At 39.0% G+C, this 24,530-nt stretch overlaps 1 protein-coding gene across 2 annotated transcripts in view; it reads right to left on the bottom strand.

The window, feature by feature from the left end:
• CDK8 (cyclin dependent kinase 8) overlaps positions 1-23,292 on the bottom strand; it is a 99,047-nt gene extending 75,755 nt beyond the window's left edge. For both annotated transcript variants that reach the window (XM_065895897.1, XM_065895896.1), the window contains exon 1: positions 23,165-23,292. In XM_065895897.1, the coding sequence (XP_065751969.1) occupies positions 23,165-23,292 (128 nt within the window). The remainder of the gene's footprint in view (positions 1-23,164) is intronic.
• Positions 23,293-24,530: the final 1,238 nt, after the last annotated feature.

Below are 24,530 nucleotides of genomic sequence, written 5' to 3'. Positions count from 1 at the left end.
CAGAAGGGGAAGCTTTTAAGCAGTGCCACTTGACTTCAAATAGAGAAGAACTGTCAATTACAGACCCCAAAAGAATACTCATCAGGACTTCCCTGGTGGTCCAGTGGTTAAGACTGTGCTTCCACTGCAGGGAGCACGGGTTTGATCCCTGGTCAGGGAAGTTCCACATGCCATGCGGAGCAACCAAAAAGTTAAAAAAAAGAACACTCATCAACAGGAAAGAATCAAGTACCGGCCCCAACAGGAAAAGTGTACATTGCATCTCCTACATCAAATCAACTACCCCAGCAACTCAGCCAATAAGAAAATGTCATCACCCTGAACTCTCACTTTTCTCCAATGGACTTTCATTCAAAACAAACCCTCCCAACTTCCTCCTTTTTCTCTGTAACGTTCCACTCCTTTGTCGGATTTGCCTGATTTTGGCTATGGCTTGCTTGTCCCAAATTGCACTTCTCTACTATTCCCAAATAAACCCATTTTTGCTGGCAAAACAGCTGTTTTAAGGTCAACACTTCCAAAAAATTTATTGTTTGAAAATTTTAAACCTAATGAAGAATTGAAGGAATTGTATAATAAATACCTATGGATTTAAGTTAAACATTTGGGTGAGAATACGTCATAGGTGATTTTTTTTCTTATTGCATCACATCGGAAGATACACGATACGGGCTCTCCCACTACCTGCGATGCTGAGATTGATAATTTTGTTAAGCTGGTGACCGTCAGATCTCTCTGTAAATAAAGGGACATTTCTCCTTTACAAGTAGTAAATTACTCATGAGGTGATATTTGGAGACAAAAGGAGTATTCTATTTCCCAAGAAACTTTTACCAAATGACTTTAGTATCCATAGATGATTCTTGCCTGAATCAAGTATTACACTGGGAGTTACAAAATGCTTTTTCTGATTCTATCATTCCTTCTACATTTATTGATTGGCATTCTTGTGTAAAGAACTCCCTCTCCCTCCGTTTTTTACCACCAATGGGGATTCATGGATTCTTTATATAACACATTATAATCTATTATTCTTTTTGATGCTCAAATCAACCCGAATTTGTCCAAAAAACCCTCTTCAAGTCAGCTCCTATTCCTTTTGAAATAATTTGACACCTTTGAAGACAAGATGTCACTAGAGGCCAATCAAAATTCAAAACATAAAGAATTAAATCAGACAAACAATATAAGACAATTTAATAAGACTGCCCCACACAGCTTCTTGTTCTTCCAAGTCTTACCTCATCTCTTCATTAACGGCACCGCCATCATTGACTCAGTTTTCAGGCCAGGCACCGTGGAATGATTCTCCACCCTCCCTTTCCCTTACTACTAGCTGGAGAGGGAAACATGACGGCTGGAGGAGTGGAGAGCTACTACTTTCCACTTCATGCCCTTCTGTGTACTATGTATATACTGTTTATACTTTTCCTATGACCATTTCATTATTTTTTTTAAAATTTAAGTATTGTTTAAAAAATGTAAAGCAAGTCTGTGGCTCATTAACTTTTAAAGGCAAAGCAACCATCTGCAAGTTTCAGCTTACCTTACCGTACTTTTTCTAGATTTAGCCCATTTGGTCCAATGTTCTCCAACTGATCACGGTTCCTGATATTTTATTATAAAAACTCAGAGCTGACAGGACTATACTTGAGTTTCCTCTACAACTCCATCAATCTGTCATTCAGGATATACTGAAGCCATGTGTAGAGAGAAAGAATTCCCTACCTTTCATTCCACGTTTGGACAACTTTGTTACAAAACTGCTCCTCACGTTAACAGTGACAAAGTGTATCTTCTTTAGTATTCAGTCACTGGTCACAGTTCTACATCTTGGGTCACAAAGTTTTGTTCCTCTTCCACATATTTGAAACAGCACCCATCTGGGAAAGTAGGCTTATGCCCCTTGATTTAAACCTCAGAAGACTGGGGATAAAGCCCCGAATTCCATTTAGTGATTAATTATAGATCTATCATTCATGAATACATCTAAACTTTTCTAGAAATTCATTATGTTTTCAGCAGCAAAGTAAAGTACTGTAGAGCTTCTATCCCACTGTCATATTTCAAGGTTGGGATAGAAGGAAACAACACGTCATAAGCCTGAGATCTAGAAACAAGCCCACATTCAACCTATCTATATAGTCACAGTTTTCTCTACAGTCAGCCCTCAGTATCCACAGGCCCTGCATCTGTGGATTCAACCAACAGTGGATAGAAAAATACTCAGGAAAAAAAATTCCAGAAAGTTCCAAAAATCAAAACTTGAATTTGCTACACACTGGCAACTATTTACACATGATTTACACTGTATTCATTACTATAAGTAATCTACGGGTAATTTAAAATATGGGAGGATATGTATAGTTTATGTGCAAATACTACACTTTATTTATTTGTTTATTTAAAATTTTTGGCCACGCTGCGTAGCATGTGGAATCTTAGTTCCCCGACCAGGGATCGAACCCACACCCCCTGCAGTGGAAGTGCGAAGTCTTAACCACTGGACCACCAGGGAAGTCAAAAAGGAGATGAGCATCCTCGATTTTCGACATCCAAGGGGTCCTAGAAACGACCCTGACCCTCTCCCCACTGTAGCGAGGACCAACTATATGTCAAATCCAACCCTGTAACTTCCAAGCTGAAAGACCAAATCCTTTTAGATTAAATACTATGGTACCCTTCTCCCAATCATTTTACTTGCCTTTCTCCAAACCTATTCTAGTTCTTGTCTTCCTACAACGTGACGACACTCGTCAAAATTAAAAAGGTACTATGATTTTGTACAACGGGAGGATTACATTTTCTACTTGGTTTTCAACACATGATCTAAACGATACAGTGAATATAGTAGTCCCCCCTTACCAGTGGTTTTACTTTCTGTGGTTTCAGTTACTCGTGGTCAACCACAGTCCGAAAATATTAAATGGAAAATTCCAGAAATAAACAATTCATAAGTTTTAAACTGTGCGCCATCCTGAGTGTCATGATGGAATCTTGCGTCTTGCCAGGGATGAGAATCATCCCTTTGCCCAGTGTATCCACTCCGTGTATGTTAGTATACGGAAAAAACATAGTAAATACAGGGTTACATTACTTTCCGTGGTTTCAGACATCCACCAGGAGTACTGGAACATATCCCATGTGGATAAGCGGGGACTACTGCTTCATCTGCACAACTCCCACCTCCACACATGTGTTTTTCTAGAGACACCCTCCCCCTGGAATTTTCAAGCCATTCAAGTGCTTTAACAAGAACAAACATATTTGTACAACTAGATCCTATCAATAAGCACAGTTTACTGAGCAGAGCATCAACACCTGCACTGAGCTAGAACAATAACAGTATCTCAATCTACAAAATGGGTCATCTGGTCACTTGCAATCAACAAATATTTACAGTACTTACTATTTAGCCTGTACTGGCAAATATAGGCAAGTCTCTTATAGCATGAGTTTTTACAACATAATATGGTTATAACATCACTGATTAATTAGGGGTAAAAAATCACCACACAAAGGCGTTATTATTAGGATGCAAACTGGAATCAGCACAGAGTAAACAGGAAAAATAACAGTTGCATGCAAAGAACAGCCACATACAGATGCATTGTTGACTGTCTGGGTGTTCTTCTGGAATGGAATTGTTTTGTTTACCCAAGCATTCTTTTATTCTTTTACCACTGGCAATGGTAACCGTACTACAAACAAGACTGCACAGTCAAGGACAAAGATGATAGGGGAATCTAAGAACCTTCTGAGTAGACTACATGGTAAAGGAAGAAACATTCAGTTTATTTCTATCATTTTTAGTCAACAGACGTATTCCTTTTCGATTACAACTATAAAAATACTTGTATCACAGCAAGTTCAACAGAAACCCTCTAGCCCCCTTACCCCAGTGAAACAGCTGTTTTTATAAGGGATTTTTCATAAGAGATTTCTCAGAAACACAACCATTTTGTAGGCAGAAGCACTATAAGTTACTATCTGCAAAAAGACATATTTAGGAAAATTAACTACCAATAAACATCACAAATTCTTCTTGAAAAATATAAATTAACATAATTGGCTAATGGAGAAACAGGGAATCACAAATGACTGAACAAGTGAGATTAATTTAATAAATACATTAAAATATATGTAACTTACAGGTAACTTTTCAAGCTCTTATGAGAGCTTGAAAATTTTCTTTACGTGTCTTGTCTTATTATACTACGCAAAGGATCTCTGTGGGATGAATTTATTTTACAGACAAAACTCCAAAGTGCTCAAAGAGATTAAATGAATTGTTCAAGCTGGTATACTGCATATGTCAATCTCATATCTAATAATGTTATGAAAATAAAAATAAGAGTTCTTACCTAACAGAGAAACACTAGAAACATTCCCATTTAAAATCAAAAGTAAGGCAAAAATACCCACAACACTACCATTATTAAAAAGTTACAGTCAGAACTTCCCTGATGGCACAGTGGTTAAGAATCCGCCTGCCAATTCAGGGGACACGGGTTCAAGCCCTGGTCCAGGAAGATCCCACATGCCACGGAGCAACTAAGCCCATGCGCCACAACTACTGAGTACACGTGCCACAACTACTGAAGCCCGCGAGCCTACAGCCCATGCTCCGCAACAAGAGAAGCCACCGCAATGAGAAGCCCATGCACCGCAACAAAGAGTAGCCCCCGCTCGCTGCAACTAGAGAAAGCCCGCACGCAGCTACAAAGACCCAACGCAGCCAAAAATTAATTTTTTAAAAAAGTTACAGTCAATGCAATAACATCAGATTTTCTAAAGCTGAAGTACTAGAAAGGAATTAATAATATTTGTCAGTATTTGCAGTTGTTATGAATATTTACCTAGAAAAACCAAGACAGTGAACTAAAAGTGTTCAGAACTAAATATAAATATATGAGAAAATAAGTATTTTAAAAATATAAGATGAAACAGTCACAAATACAATTAAAGATTTTAACTAGGTAAGAACAGTAGAAAGGTAGATTAATGGGGAATCACTGAACTGTCTTTACTTTTGGGTAATATTTTTTTAATTGTATAATAAATAGCTAAAGAATCATTTTTTAGTATGTCAAAAATACTACATGAGACCAAATGATACATGAACTTATGTGTGACTACCAAATAAAACAAAATACACAGTAATAAACAATATGTAGGCTCTATATGAAGAAAACTACAAAGCTTTATCAAAATTCATTAAGATAAAATGTGAACAAATGAAAAAAATATAGCCATACCGCTGAGTATGGAGAGTAATTAATCAACACATTTAACACAGTTTAAACCCAAGTAAAAAAATATATTTTTTAGAATTTAAATTGTTGATTTTAAAGTTTAAATGGAAGGGAAGTTTATGGAATAAATAAAAGGAAGAGAAAGACTATCATTTTTTTAAAGAAGAGTGATGAAAGGGTATGGTCTTACCAGGTATTATAAATCTGCAAGACTTAAAAACAATAGAGGAGTAACACAGGAATAGATCAATGAACCAGTAGACAAGGTCCAGTATTCAAGAGAACTTAGGGTAATGGTGAAGGTGGCATTTCAAATCAATTGTAAAAGAATTATTCAACAGTATTAACAAGACTAGAAAAATTACAGTTAGAACCCTAATAACATCTTATACTAAATAAATTTAAGATTAAATAATTTAACTGCAAAATTTTTTTAAACTTTAAAAACGTTAGAAGGAAATGTAAGAAAAAATGTCTACAGTGAAGAAAAATCAGAAGCAATGAAAGAATGACCGATGATTACATATTAAAATAACATAGAGTCAAATATCATAAATACAGTCAAGTCTGTGTCCAGAATCTGACTTTTGTGCTTTGTATAATCATAGAATTCATTGCTGCTGATTTCTATCATAATTCACGTTGTCATGCAAAGTGTCTCTTAATAACTGCAGGCTGTCGATATTCTGTGATTTCACCTTTTCTACAGTCTTACTCCCATGGAGAACTTCGGTTCTGATGGAGAAACAGTGAAGAGCTTTAGTTTTTTCCTCCAGATATCTTTATATTTCTATTGTATTTTTAGTTGTGTACTGTGTGCTACAGATTTCTTTCAGTTTGTTACAAACACAATTTGGTAATTTCCTAAATTGGTTCTGCCTGCCTTCAAAGAGAAACATCTGTATAACCTTATAGGTATAAACTACTTTCTGGTAAAATGACGTTCCAGCAAATCTCGCTGTTTGAGTTTGACACTTGATTCAATATTTCTAGTATTCAGTAACATGTGTGTTTGTTAGTTATTCTAATTTGGGTCAGTTTAAAAGATACGTTGCGGGCTTCCCTGGTGGCACAGTAGTTAAGAATCCACCTGCCAATGCAGGTGACACGGGTTCGAGCCCTGGTCCAGGAAGATCCCACGTGCCGCGGAGCAACTAAGTCCGTGAGCCACTGCTACTGAAGCCCGCGAGCCTAGAGCCGCGCTCCACAACGAGAAGCCACTGCAATCAGAAGCCCGCGCACCACGATGAAGAGGAGCTCCCACTCGCCGCAACTAGAGAAAGCCCGCGCACAGCAACGAAGACCCAACACAGACAAAAATAATAAACAAAATAAATAGTTTTTTAAAAAAGATACGTTCGTTGCAAATTATGCATAGAAAATGTGGGCACCGTTCCTGTTTGCCTCTTGATCAGAAACTTCAGCAGGGCAGTAAAGAAGTCCCTGTGATTCAAACTGATCTTTAGTTGCTGTAAGAAGTTAAATGTAAAAAACCTTTTTTAGTTTTAGGCCCCTTTGAAAAACCTTGAAACATGGAGTAGAGGCAGGGAACGGTACTCACTGAAGTAGAAATGACTGCCCACTTCAGAATCTTCATTGTATTTATACACAAATGCGCTTACATAAATCAGAGGCATTTTGTAGACGCTTTGCTGACTTGTTCACCTCTACAGAAACACAGAAACCAGACCCATTTTGTAAAGCAGAAAGTCATGTCACGTGGAACATGTCCTGTATATATTTCCTACATGGTAATGGAGTCTTAATGATAAGTGCAAGGTGATAATTTAATGATGGGATTAGTCTGATCACTTAATATATACAATCCTGGAAGTGAATTATTTGCATCAGATATAGTGGTATTTATTATTCTGTACAGAGAGGAGAATACATATAAAATATATGCTTACGTTACATGCACGCAGATTTCATGCTCCATAAATCTTTTCTATTTTTAAATTTACCTTTCTCTAAATGATGTGCATGGAATATGCCTTATTACAGAAAATGCTGTTCATAATTTGACTACGAGGAAAAGTGCCTATATGGTGGTAATGCTAGTTAAGGCAAATAAGACAAATTATCAGTTTACTACATCACCAGTTAACATTTTATATTGTGATGTTCAAAAAAGAAAAGTTTAAACCTCAAATGTGTATTTTATTTTACAATCAGTTGTGGGATTGGGGTGGGAGTATGGGAGGGTTGGGGAGGAAAGGTTAATTCACCATGGCCACTGATGGGAATCTTTTTATATACCCATTATGAATGTTTCTATGTTTGCCATTTCTGGTAATTACCATGACTAAATTGGATAGCTTTATTTTACAAAGGTATGGAAAGTTTACAGAGCAGTGTCTAAATCTACATTAGTTGCATTTGCACTATATGTTAATGATATACTTTTGCAAATTATTCTGTAAATAAAATGATTACAGTAAAAATATCTGTATTAAAAAAAGAAGAAAAAAAACAGGTACATTTTACCTTCAGATAATTGCACTGGTACTTCACTAGGGTTAATCCTGCCCAACCAGATTTAGAAATGAGTTGGGGAATATGAAAGGAGTTTAAAAGAGATCAAAATTTGGAGAGGTACCAGCCCTTTAGACAACATTCAGGCCCTCTAGAATTATTTCCATATGGCTAATTCCTACATACTTAATATACATGATGTTTTCTCATCCACAGTTATTTCCCACTTCTCTTCCCCAAGCAAAAATAAATCATCTTACTCTCTTTTCTACTCAGTTACTCTTTTGTACTGTGATAGAAACTTGAAAAATATTGGTGATGAGGGGTTTTGTCCCTGAGTGTCCACTGTACAGTTCAAGAGAGCACAGTGTTTCACCTGGAATTCAGGGCTCCTGATTTTCTGGTGGAGGGTGATCACAGCAACTCTTGATTTGGGTTCGCCACAGGGGTAGCCAGACCAAGGAAGAGGATGACTGGGAGGGATGCAGGAATACAAAAAAAGGGAAAGGAGGAATGGGGCCCCCATTTGCTCAGTTTCATTAACTAACTTGTACTCCTATACAACATCAGTGTCAACTGCTATTAAGAAAATCTTAGTTGGGCTGAACTGGTTCTCTTGTGAAATTGTGCTGGTTATCTTTAAGCTTATCAGTTGTTTGTCCAATTAAACACTTTCATCAGTATTTGATCCAAGTTGTACACACAATGTATTTGGATTATTGTCATTGTTCATCTACAAACTCAAAACAATCATTTTAAAGTATCCTGGGAGTGTGTAGAGTGTAACTATTCTAAATACCTTTATGATCCTGATGATATTTTTTAAAAATAATAAAGTTGGGAGGCTCCCTGGTGACGCAGTGGTTAAGAATCTGCCTGCCGGGCTTCCCTGGTGGCGCAGTGGTTGAGAGGCCGCCTGCCGATGCAGGGGACACGGGTTCGTGCCCCGGTCCGGGAAGATCCCACATGCCGCGGAGCGGCTGGGCCCATGAGCCATGGCCGCTGAGCCTGCGCATCTAGAGCCTGTGCTCCGCAACGGGAGAGGCCACAGCAGTGAGAGGCCCGTGTACTGCAAAAAAAAAAAAACAAAAAAAAAAAAACAAAAAGAATCTGCCTGCCAATGCAGGGGAACGTGTTCAAGCCCTGCTCCGGGAAGATCCCACATGCCGTGAAGCAACTGAGCCCTTGTGCCACAACTACTGAGCCTGCGCTCTAGAGCCTGTGAGCCACAACTATTGAGCCCACATGCCACAACTACTGAAGTTCGCATGCCTAGAGCCCGTGCTCTGCAACAAGAAGCCACTGCAGTGAGAAGCCCTCATACCACAACGAAGAGTAGCCTCTGCTCGCCGCAACTAGAGAAAGCCCGGGTGCAGCAACGAAGACCCAACACAGCCAAAAATAAATAAATTAAATAAATAAATTTAAAAGAAAAATAATAAAGTTGGATCTTCCATGTTACAATCACAAAATTAAAACCAGTATTTAAAAGTGGAAAAGTATTAAAATACTACGGGAAAAAAAAAGAAGCAAAGAAAGAATGACAGATGATTACATATTAAAATATCATAAATAGAGAAATAAAAATTGGAAATACTTGCAACATGAATAAAAGAATTTAATATTCCAAGAAGCAAATGCTTCACAAAAAAAAAATTTAAGAAAAATATTATAGGAAAATGGGTAAAATATGATCAGGCAATTCACCAAAGAAATTAAATAATGAAAAAACAAGAAACTGTAAGTTTAAATATTAATGAAACAAATGTAAATAAAACCATGATTCCATAGCTTTCCTATCAAATATACAAAGATTAAAAGAAAATTATTTTAAAGATTAAATAATAAAAACACTGATCAAGGGAGTGGCAAACATTACTCCTGTTCATTATGAATGAGAGGATGAATTAGTTCAAACTTTCTAGGAGAAAATCTGGCTAACTCAAAATGGATCCACGGCCTAAAGAACTAAAACTACAAACTACAGGCTTTACAACCTTGATTTAGCAATGATTTCTTGGATTATGATAACAAAGGCACAGGAAATAAAAGAAAAAATAGACAAATTGGACTTCATGAAAATTTTCCACATTGATATGTCAAAAGACAATATCCACAGAGTAAAAGGCAACCTACAGAATGGGAGAAAATACTCGTAAATTGTATATCTTATAAGGAATTAGTATCCAGAATATACAGAGAACTAAAACTCAACAAAAAACCAAACCACCAGATTAAAAAATGGGTAAAGGACCTGAACAGACAGTTTTCCAAAGAAGATATACAAGTGGCCAACACTTTTTTTTTTTTAAATAGTAGCCATCCTAACAGGTATGAAGTGATATCTCATAGTTTTGATTTGCATTTCCCTGATGATGCATCTTTTCACGTGCTTATTGGCCATTTGCAAATCATCTATCCGATAAGGGTCTAGTATCCAGAGTATAGAAAGAACTCCTATGACTCAATAATAAAAAAGATAAATAACTCAATTTTTAAATGAGTAAAGGATATAAATATGTTTTTCCAAGAAGATAATCAAATGATCAATAAGTACATGAGAAGTATTTACTGATACTGAATGATACAATAAGTACCATTCATCATTAGGGAAATGCAAATCAATACCACTTAATAGCCGTAAGGACAGCTATATTTAACAAAAAGGGGCGGGATCAGTGTTGGCAAAGATGTGGAGAGATTGGAACACTTGTGCATTGCGAGTGGGAATGTAAAATGGTGCAGCCACTGAGGAAGCAGTTTGGTGGTTACTCAACAGTTAAGCATTCAGTTACCATATGATCCAGCAATTCCACTCCTAGGTATATATCCAAGGAACTGAAAGCAGGGACTCAGATACTTGTACACCAATGTTCACAGCAGAATTATTCATAATAACCAAAAAGTGGAAATGACCCAAATATCCAACAACTGATGAATGACTAAACAAAATGTGATACATGTTAAATCATGGATAAGCTTTGAAAACATTATATTAAGTGAAAGAAGCCGATCACTAAAGACCACATATTAGATGATTTCATTTAAATGAAATGTTCAGAACAGGCAAATCCAGAGGCAGAAAGCAGATTAGTGGCTGCTCAAGGCTGGAGGGTTGGAAGGACAGGGGAATGACTGCTGATGGATACCGGATTTCTTTTAGGGGGGATAAAAATATTCTAAAATTAAACTGTGGTGACAGCCACACAACTCTGTGAATACACTAAAAGATGGTGAACTGTACACTTAAAACAGGTAAACTGTATGGTATGTGAATTACAGCTCAATAAAGCTATTAAAATACCTGATGAAGTGTAAATGTGTAACTTCTTAAAAGGTTTTACTACTATTTCCCCCATGAAGACAACTGGTATTTAATTTCCCTACTTAGTACACTGCAACTAAATCAAAATTACTTTTTAAATACTTTAAAATAAATAATGAATACCTAGTGGCAAATGTTATCTTACATTCCAAAACATTTCCGGGGTAATCATAGCACAGAATCTCACTAAGGAAAAATGTAATTGTACTGCATTCTGATTTAAAAGCAGCAAGCATACTTAAACTCAGTGAGTCCAGTTCTTACAAAGTGCAACAGAAATAGGGCAAATGCTACAGGATCCAAGTCAAATAAAGGTTAAAAAGTGGTATACTTGGTTAGTGTTTTTGCTTGCAATGAAAACTTCAAGTACTTGAAGAAGATCAGGTTGAATCACCTTCCGAAACTGAACGGTCCCATCCCACCCCCACAAAAAAAAATCCGGAAGAGAAACAGATGAAATATGTGAAGTGTGTGCTACTTTGACAGACTTCCTTATGTTTTCCACGTCTGCATGTCCAAGCCTAGCACATGTCAAAAGCCTAAAGGGGCTCTGCAGGTCAGCTAGTCTTGGCTAAAACAGGACAGTAGTAACTTTTGGCTACAGGGTACCCGGTTTAAACTCTCAAGCAGCCCTGGACTCTTGTGTACTAAAATAGATTTTCAGATAAAAAGATTAAATGTTTGCATACTTTTTCAGCTTCTTATCTATCTATAAGGAGTAAGTACTTTCCAACTTCTGTTGAGGAGAAATTATGTCTATGGAGAAAGAGTTATGTTTAGCAGTACTTAAAACTGTTTTTAAAAGTCTCTTCCAAATTAATAAAATACATCAGAACTGTCTAGTAGATAATCAGCTGCCTGCTTACCTACATAAATAATTCCCTCTGCTGAATACACAAAGTCAAGAAATTCCATTGGCAGCAGAAAAGGAGGCCAGCCCAGAGGGGAATCCTACTGAGACTGGTGACAAGGAGCAAGGCCAAAGCCAAAATCAGTACCAAACAGAAAAAGCAAGCCAAAAAGGGGAGAAAAGGAAAAGACTGGGTATAGGAAGGTCAGTGCTGGTCAGGAAATGAAAGGATGACCAAGGCCAAGCAACAGGAAACAAGAGAGAAAGATCATCTGATGAAAGTGAACATAAAATAACATGTAAACTTAATAATGACTGTAATCTTAAGTATCCACAAGACTCGATTTTTTTATGTCAACCAGTAATCTAAAACACATAGGACTATGTGGGGAAAGAGAACCTAAAGCAAAATTTCCAAAAGAATAAACAATTCCAACTTTACAATGCATTTACCCCCAGGACTCAAGCATGTCATTATTATATTTATTTCCATTTCTTCCTTCCAGATTAAGTTTTGTTTTGGGAGTTCTGATGGGAGTATAAATGGTGCATAAGATTGGACCTCCAAAGAGCCTGAAGCCTAGGCCTGTTAAAGAGACATTCCTGGGAAACTGACCTGCACTGCAGCAGTCTAGCAGTTACGTACTGGGTCGTTACCAGTAACTTGTGCTTGGGCGTGATGATCAGTCTCTAGAACTTTTGAGAGAAGCCAGGAGGGATAAAACTCCCTGTGGATATAGCAAGGGAGCTTCTCTTGCTTCATGAAGACTTTGCTCCTTGCCAGTGGTATCATCCACAGCAAATATCCCTGTGGGGAACTTTCTGGGTACCTGCGAAGTTCTATCTCCATCTGAGAGAATGTTGTGTGGAAAGACTGATATAAAGGACATTTATTGCAGTACTGCTTAAGGGCATAAAAAAAAAAATGAAAGCAACCTAAATGTCCTTCAACTGGATATGTATATTACATTATGTTCATAAAAAAGAATGACGAGCTGATGAAATGAATTACATTACATGTGCTGTTATCAGTCTCTAAAACATATGAACTGAGAAAAGCAAGGAACAAAATATACGTATACGCCATCATACATTTTGTGTTTAAAGATGATGACATAAAGTCCTTTCTAACTAATTCTTACACATAACCCAGCAGCCATTGATAAATGTGACTTTATAAAAATAAAAGAGTTATGCATGAAAAATAATACCATAAAGTCCAAAGATGTTTGTGTCCACAAACTGGAAAGCATACACAAGAAACGTATCAGTGGACAGCTCTGAAAGAAGAAATGAATGCCTGGAGGAGACAGAGGTGAGAAGACTTAAGTTTTCACTTCCTCAGTATATTTACATTTTTTGCATACTCATGTATCATTTGCTCAAAATGAGTGAAATATTAAAGTAAATTTTAAAGTCGACCCAGACATGTATCTGCTCCCATACGCATATATACAAAGAGGGGCTGACAATGATCTTCCTGCATATTCTTACACACTGTTTGAATTTTTATCCTGAGAGTTTATTAATTGTATAATCCAATCTTATTTTATAACAGAAATACAGCTGTTGAAAGTATACAATCTTTGACCCTAAAATTCCACTGCAAGAGCTTGATCCTATGTTGAAGAACTGTAGTCATATTTTCTAGGAGGTACTTCCCTAACTGCAGTGGCTAAAATTTAGAGACTACTTAAATTTCATCTATCACTAGAGAACTGGTTAACTGGATACATATCTACTGTGTGTGTGTGTGTGTGTGTGTGTGTGTGTGTAATGTGATGCCAGCAATAATTAAAACTGATGATTTAGAGCTATATTTACTGACATGGAAAGATGCATAATATGTTTTTTTTAAAAAAATCAACATTCTCCATCCGATGGATCTATTTATTTATTTTTTGGCTGTGCAGCATGTGGGATCTTAGTTTCCCAACCAGGGATCGAAGCCACGCCCCCTGCATTGGAAGCGCGAGTCTTAACCACTGGACTGCCAGGGAAGTCCCGCATAATAGTCTTCAATGAAAAAAAATAACGTCACAGTAGATTTCATTAATCATTTTCTCCATCACAGCTGTATACCACTGTATTGTAATTACCTGTTTACTTGCCTGTGCCCCTCAAAGTCTTTAAGTTCCCTAACGACTTACAACTATGGCCTGTTCACTGCTGAATCACCTATACCTGGCACAGAACCTAGCACATTAGACATTCAATGAACAGAGACCAAATAAAACTGTAAATACACATATTTGCCCCCCCAAAATTACAGCTAAAGAGAGACTATGATGGAACATGAAATATTTAAATGACTTAATTTTACATTTAAAAGAACCTTCAATGTTAAGTCAGCACTAGAAAACAAATACAAGTACTCCTTACTCTGTGCTTAACATTTTCTTGGAAAATGTGTATAAACTGAATATTTGGCAAACTGAGTCACAGGATAAGTATGCTAGGAGAACTCCCTTACTTAAAGGGTTTCTTTCATGAAGTGAAAAAGCTCCAAGCAAATGTATTTATTCTACACAAGCTTAAATTTTGCACGATTTATTGGCTTTCCTTAAAACAGAAGCCTCATAAAAATAATTTTTCCATACCTACCTCCTCTTTCCCCTAAAATAATGACTTGCTTAATATAAACCATAATACCACTGTTTGAGAAGTTTCGGTTTTTTTTTTTTTTAAATCCCTTAGTTCTCTACAAAAGCTATAAAATTCAGGTGTACAGAAACACCCAGAGTAGGCATCATGATGTGAAGAACTCCTCTCCTTAGGATTATTTGTTAGAATTCATGGGCTATAATAAAGTTATGGATTTTAAAGAGCTTGTCTAGAGAGAGGAGTAACTGAGTTACCTTGAGTAGTTGTTAAACTATATAATTTTTTATTCACATAACAAAAGGAAACCTCAAATATGAAACAACCACAGAGTTTAAAGAAAACTAAATGTCAACTCTGGTTCAGAGACTAATTATATTTTCCTTAAGGTTAGAAATATAGGTCTGATCCCCATGTAAACTGATTCATTTACAAGGTATACTTTAGAAAATACTTTATTCTTTGTAGTGGCTCAATTTTTCAAATACCTGGGACTTCTATTTGGTTCAGTCAATTAACAAAGCTTGCATCTGCCTTTGGCCTTTGGTTTTGTTCAATTCTGTTCCTGGTATCAATTTAGCCAGCCCATCAAACTTTGCTTCTCAGGGTATTTTCACAAGGCGCTGCTTTTCTATTCCAAAATATGCTCAAGTTTTTAAGTCTAGCAAGTTTAAAAGGAAAATTTTCAAGTATGAATTTTAGGTACACCAAAACTTTTAAAGTATTAAATACCTGTCGACATTTGGCGATATGCCAGGAAGTAAGGGGAACACAATTACTGCCCTAGAGGAAATCCATAATATCTAACCCATAAACCTTCACCAGAAAGACCCAAAGGACATATAAACATTAACCACATATACACTAATGTAGTTACATAATATATCTATGAAGAACTAACTATGTTTTGCGGGGTGGTGAGTGAAGAGAGAATTACTGGAGTTGTATGTTAAGATAAAGTAGTTAAGATTTCTGAAGCTAAATGTTAGAGCCAATTTCAGCTGAGGGAAAACTGCTCCCAGCACAAGGTGCTGCCTGAGAACACGCTCCGAAGGCGGTCTGATTCGATGGAGGAGGAGCAGCCGGATTAGTCTGTATTGCAGAATCGCCACAACAGATTAGTGTGTGAACACTTCCTGGGAATAAGGTGGGCTACTGATTAATAAGGTGTCCTGGGAATTAAGGTGTCCAGGTCCTGTGGACAGAGGACAAATCATGGTTCTAAACCAAAGTCAAGGTAAAGCCACTCAAAAGTGGTTCTCAGCTGCTTTCAAAAGTTTGGCAGTTTCTCAAAAAGCTAAACATAGTTACCATATGACTCTGGGTATTTGCCTAAGAGAACCAAAAACATGTATCTACACAACAATTTGCGCATGAAGGTTCATAGCAGCATTATTCATAATAGCCAAGAAGTAGCTACAACCTAGATGTCCACCAACTGATAAATGGATAAACAAAATGTGGTCTATCCATACAAAGCAATATTTTTCAACCATAAAAAGGAATGAAACACTGACACATGCACAACATGAATGAACACTGAAAACGCTACGCTAAGTAAAAGACAAATGGCCACATGCTATATATTTCTATTTACATGAAATGTTCAGAATAGGCAAATCCATAGAGAAAGAAAATAGATTAGTGGTTGCCAGGGGCTGGGAAGAGAGGGAATGTGGAGTGACTACCAACTGATACGGGGTTTCTTCTGACGCGATAAAAATGTTCTGGAATTAGGTAGTGGTGATGATTGCACAGCCTTGTGGATACACTAAACGTCAGTAGACCACACACTTTAAAAGGGTGAATTTTATGGTATGTGATATATCTCAATTTTAAAAAGGGGATTCTCAGCATTTTTTCTGTGACAACACACCTGAAGGACAAGACATAACTCTATCAGTAAAAGCAGCCTACTACAGCAGGGACTGGTTTTGTGACTTTGACAATCACTATACTAAAGAATCTTGAGAAAATGATAACTTAAAGGTCTTTAAGTATTAAGATCAAACTAACGGGTGAAAGTCACTTTTTAGTGACAACTTCAAGAACTGCCTTGAGGTGACAACTTCAAGAACTGCCTTGAGGTGACAACAGATATTTTAAGACAAAAAATATCACAGTAGTTTCTAAATAACAAAGAGATGGCCAAGGCCTACTTAAGCTGCTGTGAAGGAAAGGATTTACAAATTGTTCTGAAAGAGGTAACGACAGTAGGATTTTCATTCTCTAGCAGCAGCTAAGAACAGAAAAAGAATAAAAACATAAAGAGACAATGAGGGTTGGATTCAACAATACAAGGCACTACAAAAAAGATGACACCAGCCACAGGGAAGAATATATATTTATCAACACTGATTTGGCATATACAGTCCCAACTTACATATGGATCATATTTCAAATGTTTGTAAATCATAATTCTGAACACAATTGCCAAGAGAACTAATTTTTGAAAAAGTAGGTAAGCTTGCAAATGACCTACAGTAACTTCTAATAATCTGTCATTATTTCTATTTTCCTAGCTGAAATTCAGTTGCCGGAAGCCACCTCCCTACCATCTTCTCACACAACTGAGAGTCCCAACAAGGGGAATTCCCCTCCGACCTGTTGGCCACCACCATCTCAGCAGCACAGAAAATTCTGGATCCCTACTCCTCATGGAGGTGAGGCCAAAGGAGAGTCATCTGCTATCCAGAGCCACTGTTCTGCCATGGCAGTCTTACATATGAGAGATATTCCTAAATCAGACAGTTGGATTTCAGAGGCTGCTTGTACCCTGATTCACCAATGTTCCTGTGATGGGAAACTGCCACAGAGACAATTAAGGTGCTCAGTACATGCTGATAAATGTATCCCCATATTGAATCACAGAGACTTCATCATGTCCGATGGGTACAATGGAACACCTGCAGCACATGTATGTAGCACTACACAAGCAGCAGGAGCTCAAAGATGCCTGCAACAGAAAAGGTGCGGCAAGGAAAGGCATGGGAAGAAATAATTCAGACCCACAAAATGTGTTGGGGTCTTTAAGAGCACAACAAAAAAAAAAACCCTTTGTCCTATTCCTCTTGAAATGCCCTTTCTGGGACTTCCTTGGCAGTACAGTGGTTAAGACTCCACCCTTCCAAAGCAGGGGACACGGGTTCAATCCCTGGTTGGGGAACTAAGATCCCACATGCCCTGCGAAACGGCCAAAAAATTAAAATTAAAAAAAGAAGAAAAGAAACTAAGTTAAAAGGAGAAATGCCCTTTCTGATGAGATCTTCCCTGTCCGTCAAGACTCAATGAAGTGCTGCCATCTCTGAGAGGTTTATCCTGAAAACCCTAAGCAGTTGGGAGCTTCCACGTCTGTGTTCCAATAGCACCTTGTATTAATTATTGTAATGCTTATTAAATTGCTATAGTTTATTTACGTTTGTTTCCTCAGTAGGTGTCTTCTGAAATAATGGAATATTTTATTCATCTTGGCATTCTCAATACCTTGTACAGTGCCTGGCAGATAGAAGGGTCCAGTAAATATTCGCTGAGTGAATGAGGGAATGGATTTCTTCCAATGTTAGAAGAAACAGTAAAATAATCAAATAAGCAAATCCAAAATGAATTAATTTGCCAGTCTGCTACTAAGAAAATGGGCTCTGGGACTTCCTTGGTGGCACAGTGGTTAAGAATCCACCTGCCAATGCAGGGGACACAGGTTTGAGCCCTGGTCCAGGAAGATCCCACATGCCGCGGAGCAACTAAGCCCGTGCGCCACAACTACTGACCCTGCACTCTAGAGCCCGCGAGCGACAACTACTGAGCCAGCGAGCCACAACTACTGAGCCCGTGAGCCACAACTACTGAAGCCCATATGCCTAGAGCCCGTGCTCCGCAACGAGAGAAGCCACCGCAATGAGAAGTGCGCGCACCACAATGAAGAGTAGCCCCCGCTCACCGCAACTAGAGAAAGTCCACGCGCAGCAACAAAGACCCAACGCAGCCCAAAATTAATTAATTAATTTAAAAAGGAAAAAAAAAGAAAATGGGATCTAAGCATGAAACCTCAAAGTGGCCTACCCAGTGGATCTGAATACACTGAGTATTAAGGCAGATAAATTCAACTGCAAGTAGATAAGAAATGCATAGTGAATATTCTGCTTGTCCCTTTCCGTCACATTTTTTAAATGTTATAAGAAATATTCCTTATTGGGCATGCAAAATCCCCACTGATGGGGATTATTACATGTTGTATTTGGCATTTCTGACATCTAAAGAAATACTTAAATCAAACTGAGCCAGATACAGGGTTCAGCAATATTCAGAAGAAAAACTATTCAAACCCTTCAGGGGAAATAAAGGGTTCCAACCAAGTTCTGATCACAGCTAAGGAATTAAAGCTGACTTAAAAGCTCTAGTGCAGATCAAATCAGAAGCGTTCCTCGTGCTAGCCACCAAATGAATGGTTCACAGGATGGGAGCAGCCACATAAATCCCACACCTTAAGATGTAAACAGGAGGGAATGCCACAGTGGTACAAGGCATGTTAGGTAAGGGAGCTGACAAGTCTTTGGAAGCTACTTATTTTCTTTTTGGCAGTTGATGAGAACCCACATTAAAGCATGAGACTAAGAAACATGGATGTGTATTACTGTCTAAAGTAAAATTTTTGTCTTAGTGGTTGCTTACCTGATCTTGCAAAAGTATTTTATATTTTTACTTCCTCAAATTATAACACTAGGAAGGCCCTAAAAATGATCAACTCAAACCCCGTAATTTTAGAAATAAGGAAACAAAGGTCTACAAGGGCAAATGATTTGCCCAAGGTCATACTGGTGATCAGAGGCAGAGTCTGAACTCAAACTCAGTTCTCCAGTCTCCCCAACTTAGAGTTCTTTGCACTACACGAAGAATTTTCACATCCTAACATGCCCTATTAGAGTCTGGTCCTACACACACACACACACACACACACACACACACACACACACACACAGACACGTATATGTGTGTGTGTATACACCACATAGCTATACACTTACTTTTGCATCACTAGAAAAACTAGGGCTGTTCAGAAACATACTAAAAAAGTATCAGTTAATTGAAAAGACTAGTCCTGTGATAAGGCATTCATGCTTTCTGAATGACCCACTAAAACACCAAATCCCCATGTCTATGTTTATATTTATCTTAATATGAAGCATAATGGTTAAGAGCCTAGGCTGTGGAGTAAGAGACCAGCCTGTAATCCCCCAATTCCAGCTCTGACATTTAATCAGTCATGTAACCATGGACAAATTTGCTTAACCTTTTTAAACTTCAGTTTCCTCAACTATAAAACTGAAAAAACACAACTGACTTGTATGGTACTTGTGAGGATTCAACAGATGATGGCTGTAAAGGGCTCTGCCCAGGTCCTAAGACTTACTCAGTAACTTAGCTATTATTATCATTACCACTGCCTACTAATCTCTGTGCTGTCTACAAAAGTGCCCCAACAAAAGTTTTCTGTATATTTCCCCTCTCTTTCTCTCTCTCTCTCTCTCTCTCTCTCTCTCACATTCACACACACACAATCCCAATTATATAGTATCTGTCCTTTTGAACACAGAGTACAGCAGCCTAAGAACCCTATTCAAGAAAAGCCTTTTTGCTTTTCTTATTTGGAAATCAAACTCTTACCCCAAATTAATTTTTAAATTCTACAATGTTCAGTGCCAATAATGAGAATTTAGAATTTAAAAACACAAATTGTTTTCTGGTTCTCACACTTTTCCATTCCTTTAAACAAGATAAGTTTGTTGCCTAAATTCTGCAAAGAGGAAATGCAATTGACTCAGAAAGAAAATGAATCCCCCTGCTTCCCACTGAGTACCCTTTTGGTGTTCAGACACAAAGGACACTCTCTATCTCATTTATGGTGACAGCGAGAGTGAATTATTCCCAAGATTTACTGTGCATTTATGTTTTAACTCTATTAGAATCTGAAAATAACACAACTATAAAAGGCCCCCTTTCCATGTATATAATCATGCCTCAAATAAAGTATTCCATCTTCCCCACATTCCTTAAAATGCTGAGTTTACCAAAAGTGTAGTATACTAGCAGGAGAGTATTATTAATACTTAAAATCAAAGAAATGACCTTTCAAGCTGTTTTATTTCCTAAAACAATAATTTAAGCAGCTAACTCCTCTGGTCTAAATTCCATTACTAATTATTCATGTCTATGATGCTCACTGGACAACTGAAAGGATACATTTAGATACCTTCATTTTAATAGCCAAATACATCTAAATGAAATTTATTTCATTTTATTGTAAATCTCAGTATTCTCTTTGAAGGTGTTATTGTCTGGGTTCCTAGAGTTCTCTGAAATTCCAGTTGCAGAATATATAATTTCATTTGAAAGTAAATCAATACTAGAAACAAATTATTTGATCATCATCTTTTCATAAAAGATTAAACAGCCACAAATTTTATTTTACCAGGACTAAAATGCACTAAATTACATTTCACTGACATAAGATCAAAAGAGCTTCATAAATACAATGCTTCATTTTACCAGAGTGAGGTTATAAGAAGCCGAAAAACATTCCCTCTGGAGCACAAAAACTGTTTTAAGTAATTTTAAAACTCTCTTGACATTTCATCCATTTTTAAAAAAACAGTTCTTCCTATATACAAAATCATTAGAGGCTACTGGAAAACAAGCCCAAAGAATTATAAACAAAAAGTTAATTTTTCCAAAATGCAATGCTACCTACTTTTTGGTTATCATGAATGACAAAGAAGTGTTCATATATTATACATTCAGCTAATCTTAAATTGTATAATTTAATCTTCTAAAATTATTCTTAGCCTAAATTAAAACTTGACCATGAGATATAAAATGTGGTCAAAAGTACCTCTTGCTAGTAAACAATATTATAGTTTTTCATAAAATGTAAATTCAAAGTTAATAAAATTTGTATGTTTTATTAGCTTAAATTGGTAATTTATGAAAATAGAACTGGTTTTTCTCAGAGAGATTAGAAAGAAATTAAGATCACCAGAATTTTATTAAAAAGATGACAGATAGTCAAATGCACTACAATGTCTAATCTCATGGGATCAGGGATTTTATGAATATGCCCCAAATTACATAATATTGGGGGACAGGGAGATGGTGTAAGTCCTTTAAAAAATACTGTATGGGAAGTTAACAAGGATAACTTTTTAAATATGTACGTTATTACAGAGTAATACTTCAATGAGAAATATAATTAAACAACAGAGTCAACAACATCTCCAGAAGCTGATTTCTCAAGTGTCACCAGACTACCCATTCTGCTAAAGAGTACTTTTAAAGACATGCAGCACCCACACTATCAAGTTTTCAAATCCCTACCTTTTGCATATACCATTACTGCTTTACTGCTGCATATAAGCACTGAAATGCACATTCCAAATTAATGAGAATTACTATCTTCTTCCTCTTAGAGTCCATTTTAAGTTATTTTAGAAAGATATCTCAGTAAATCTAAGAGAAAATGTTGACTTGGTAGATCCTTCCTTCGCCAATATTTAGAATACTAAAGTATTTATAAATATGGCTTCCCCCCCAACCCAGGTAACTTCAGCTTTTTGAATGGTTTCATTTTTTTAGTGCTAATATAGTTCTGAACATACCCTCCTGTGTGATTTGGGGGGAAAAAAGCAATTATCTTAAACGTTAAACAGCAGCTAACCAAACTAACAGTGATGTTCAAGTAAACCTACTTTGTTTATAATAAAATCTAAAGATTATATAACAAGCTTTGACGTTCTCTTTCCAGCAGTTTCCTACAGTGTCAAAGGCGATAAAGACAACATCCGTTTTTAGAAGAGGAAAACAGGAGTTAATAAATTATATTTTCTCAACTAAGAAATGCCTTCTCTTTTGTCAATATCACAAGCTATTCACCTAGTGACAAAGGAAAAATGAACACTTCACCTGCCGGTTTCGGAAACTAAATTGGGAGCGTTACCAGTCATAGACTTAATATTTCTCGGGAAGAATATCTGAAGCAAAGAGATTATTGAAAGTTCATTGCCAGCTGCTACATCTGGGGGGAACGGCCTGAACAAGACTCCCCTATTTGTCATCAGCCTTTTTCCTCACCACCCACCCTGCACCAAACCCCCATTGTTCTAGGTAAAACTCACAGCTAATGATATCGAAAGAGTAACTACTACGTTTCTGCGGCAGGTGATCACCAAGAGGAACTCTTCAGAACCACACTGACTTGCTGATTTCTTTCCCCAAAATAAAATCCGGATTTGATCGTAAATCAATCACAGACTGGTGGGGGAAAAGGATCCCAGCTTCCCTTCCAGACTGATGGATGTCAGTCCAGAGGCGGTTGAGGAAAGCCCCAGAAGGTTCCCATAATAAATCGACCCCCCTTAAAGATCATTTAAACTGACGTTTCATAACGAAATTTTAAAGAAATCTGTACCGAAACCCCTGGAAAAAAAGTACACAGCTCCCTTGCCCGACGAGCGGCGCCAGGAGAGACAGAGGCAGCGGCTCGCCGGGTCTCGTGCGGGCCCGGCCCCCTCGGCACCAGCTCCTCCCCGAGCCCGGCCGGCCGGACCCAGGCCGGAGGGAGGCTGCCCACCTGCCCGGCGCCGCCGCCCGCCCGACGCCGACACTCACCCATCCTTCCGCTTGGCTTTGTAGACGTGACCATAAGTGCCTCGGCCAACTTTGCAGCCCTCGTATTCAAACAGGTCCTCGACCCGCTCCCGCTCGCTGCTCAGCTTCACTTTAAAGTCATAGTCCATTGTCACGGCCTGCGAGGCCGGGGAGCGGGGTCGCGGCGCCGCGGGGCGGGGGTGGGGACCGGGGAGGCTCCGGCAGCCGCGGCCCCCGGGAACCCGCCCGCTCTACGCCCGGCGGCCGCAACGCCGGCCCGGCCGCGGCGGCAGGAGGAGGCCCCGCGAGGGCGCCGGGGACATCCAGGGGGGCGGTGGGGCGGGGGCCGGCCGGGGGGGACGGCGCGGTCCCCGGGCGCAGAAGGGTGAGGGACGAGGGCTGGGGGCGGGGAGCGCGGTCGCTGCCCTTGTCCCCGCAGGCTCCGGGGCGCCGGATCCTGCGCTCCGGCCGCGCGCTCGGCCCCCGCGGCGGGCAGCGGCAGGACGGCGCGGCGGACTGCCCCTCGGGCGCTCGCGCCTCGCCGCGCTCACACACGCTCACACTCACTCACTCACTCGCTCGCTCGCTCTCCCATCCACTCAGACAGAAAGGCAGCGCTGCACAACAGCCGGTACCTCCTCAGAGAGCGGAGGGAGGGGACTCGCGGAACACGGCCGCGCTGTCGCAAAAACGTCGCGAAGCCTCGGGCTGCTCGGCCCTCCCTGCGGCCCGCGCCGCGCCGGCCGGCCGGCGTCCCCCACCGGGCCCCGCTCCCCGAGGGCTTCGCGGACAGAGCGCGGTATCCGCTGCCCAGAGCGGCCGCCACACGCACCACGTGGGGCGTCCCGGCGGCGGCTGGGGCCCCAGACTACAACGCCCAGAATGCACGCGCCGCTGCCGTGGCCAGCCCCCCTACGGCTCCGCCCCCCGCGGTGGGGTTGTGGCAGCGTTGCATGATGGGATTCGTAGTCCAAGGGGAGGTGAGTCGTTTCAATCTCTAGGGGAAAAAAAAATTATTTTTTTTTTTTACAGCGATGTCTTTAGAGTCTGATTTGGGCTAGAAACTTAACCAAAGAAATTCAAGTGTGAAGGAAGCTAGTTTGTATTAGAATCACATTTTGCGCCACTTCCGAACTCCAGAGTTTAAAGGGCATTACCGTTATCGAAAAAAGTCGAAGTATTGGTCAACAGCTCACAGACTATTATTTGGTGTATTCTTGTCGTTCACAGTCTGATAAGGGCTGCACAAAGATAGCAATGTGTTGACACACATTACAAACATCAGTAAAAGTGAGTCAGCGAGGTGTGGCCACGCTGCTCCTGAAGAGCACCAGTCTTGTGACAGACGACCATCCCAGTGCGCCCCATCCTTTCAGAGGGGACGTTA

Source organism: Phocoena phocoena, chromosome 18, assembly GCF_963924675.1.
Source record: "Phocoena phocoena chromosome 18, mPhoPho1.1, whole genome shotgun sequence".
Lineage (NCBI taxonomy): Eukaryota > Metazoa > Chordata > Mammalia > Artiodactyla > Phocoenidae > Phocoena > Phocoena phocoena.
The sequence above is the reverse complement of the archived record's forward strand: the minus strand, read 5'-3'. Positions and strand labels throughout refer to the sequence as shown.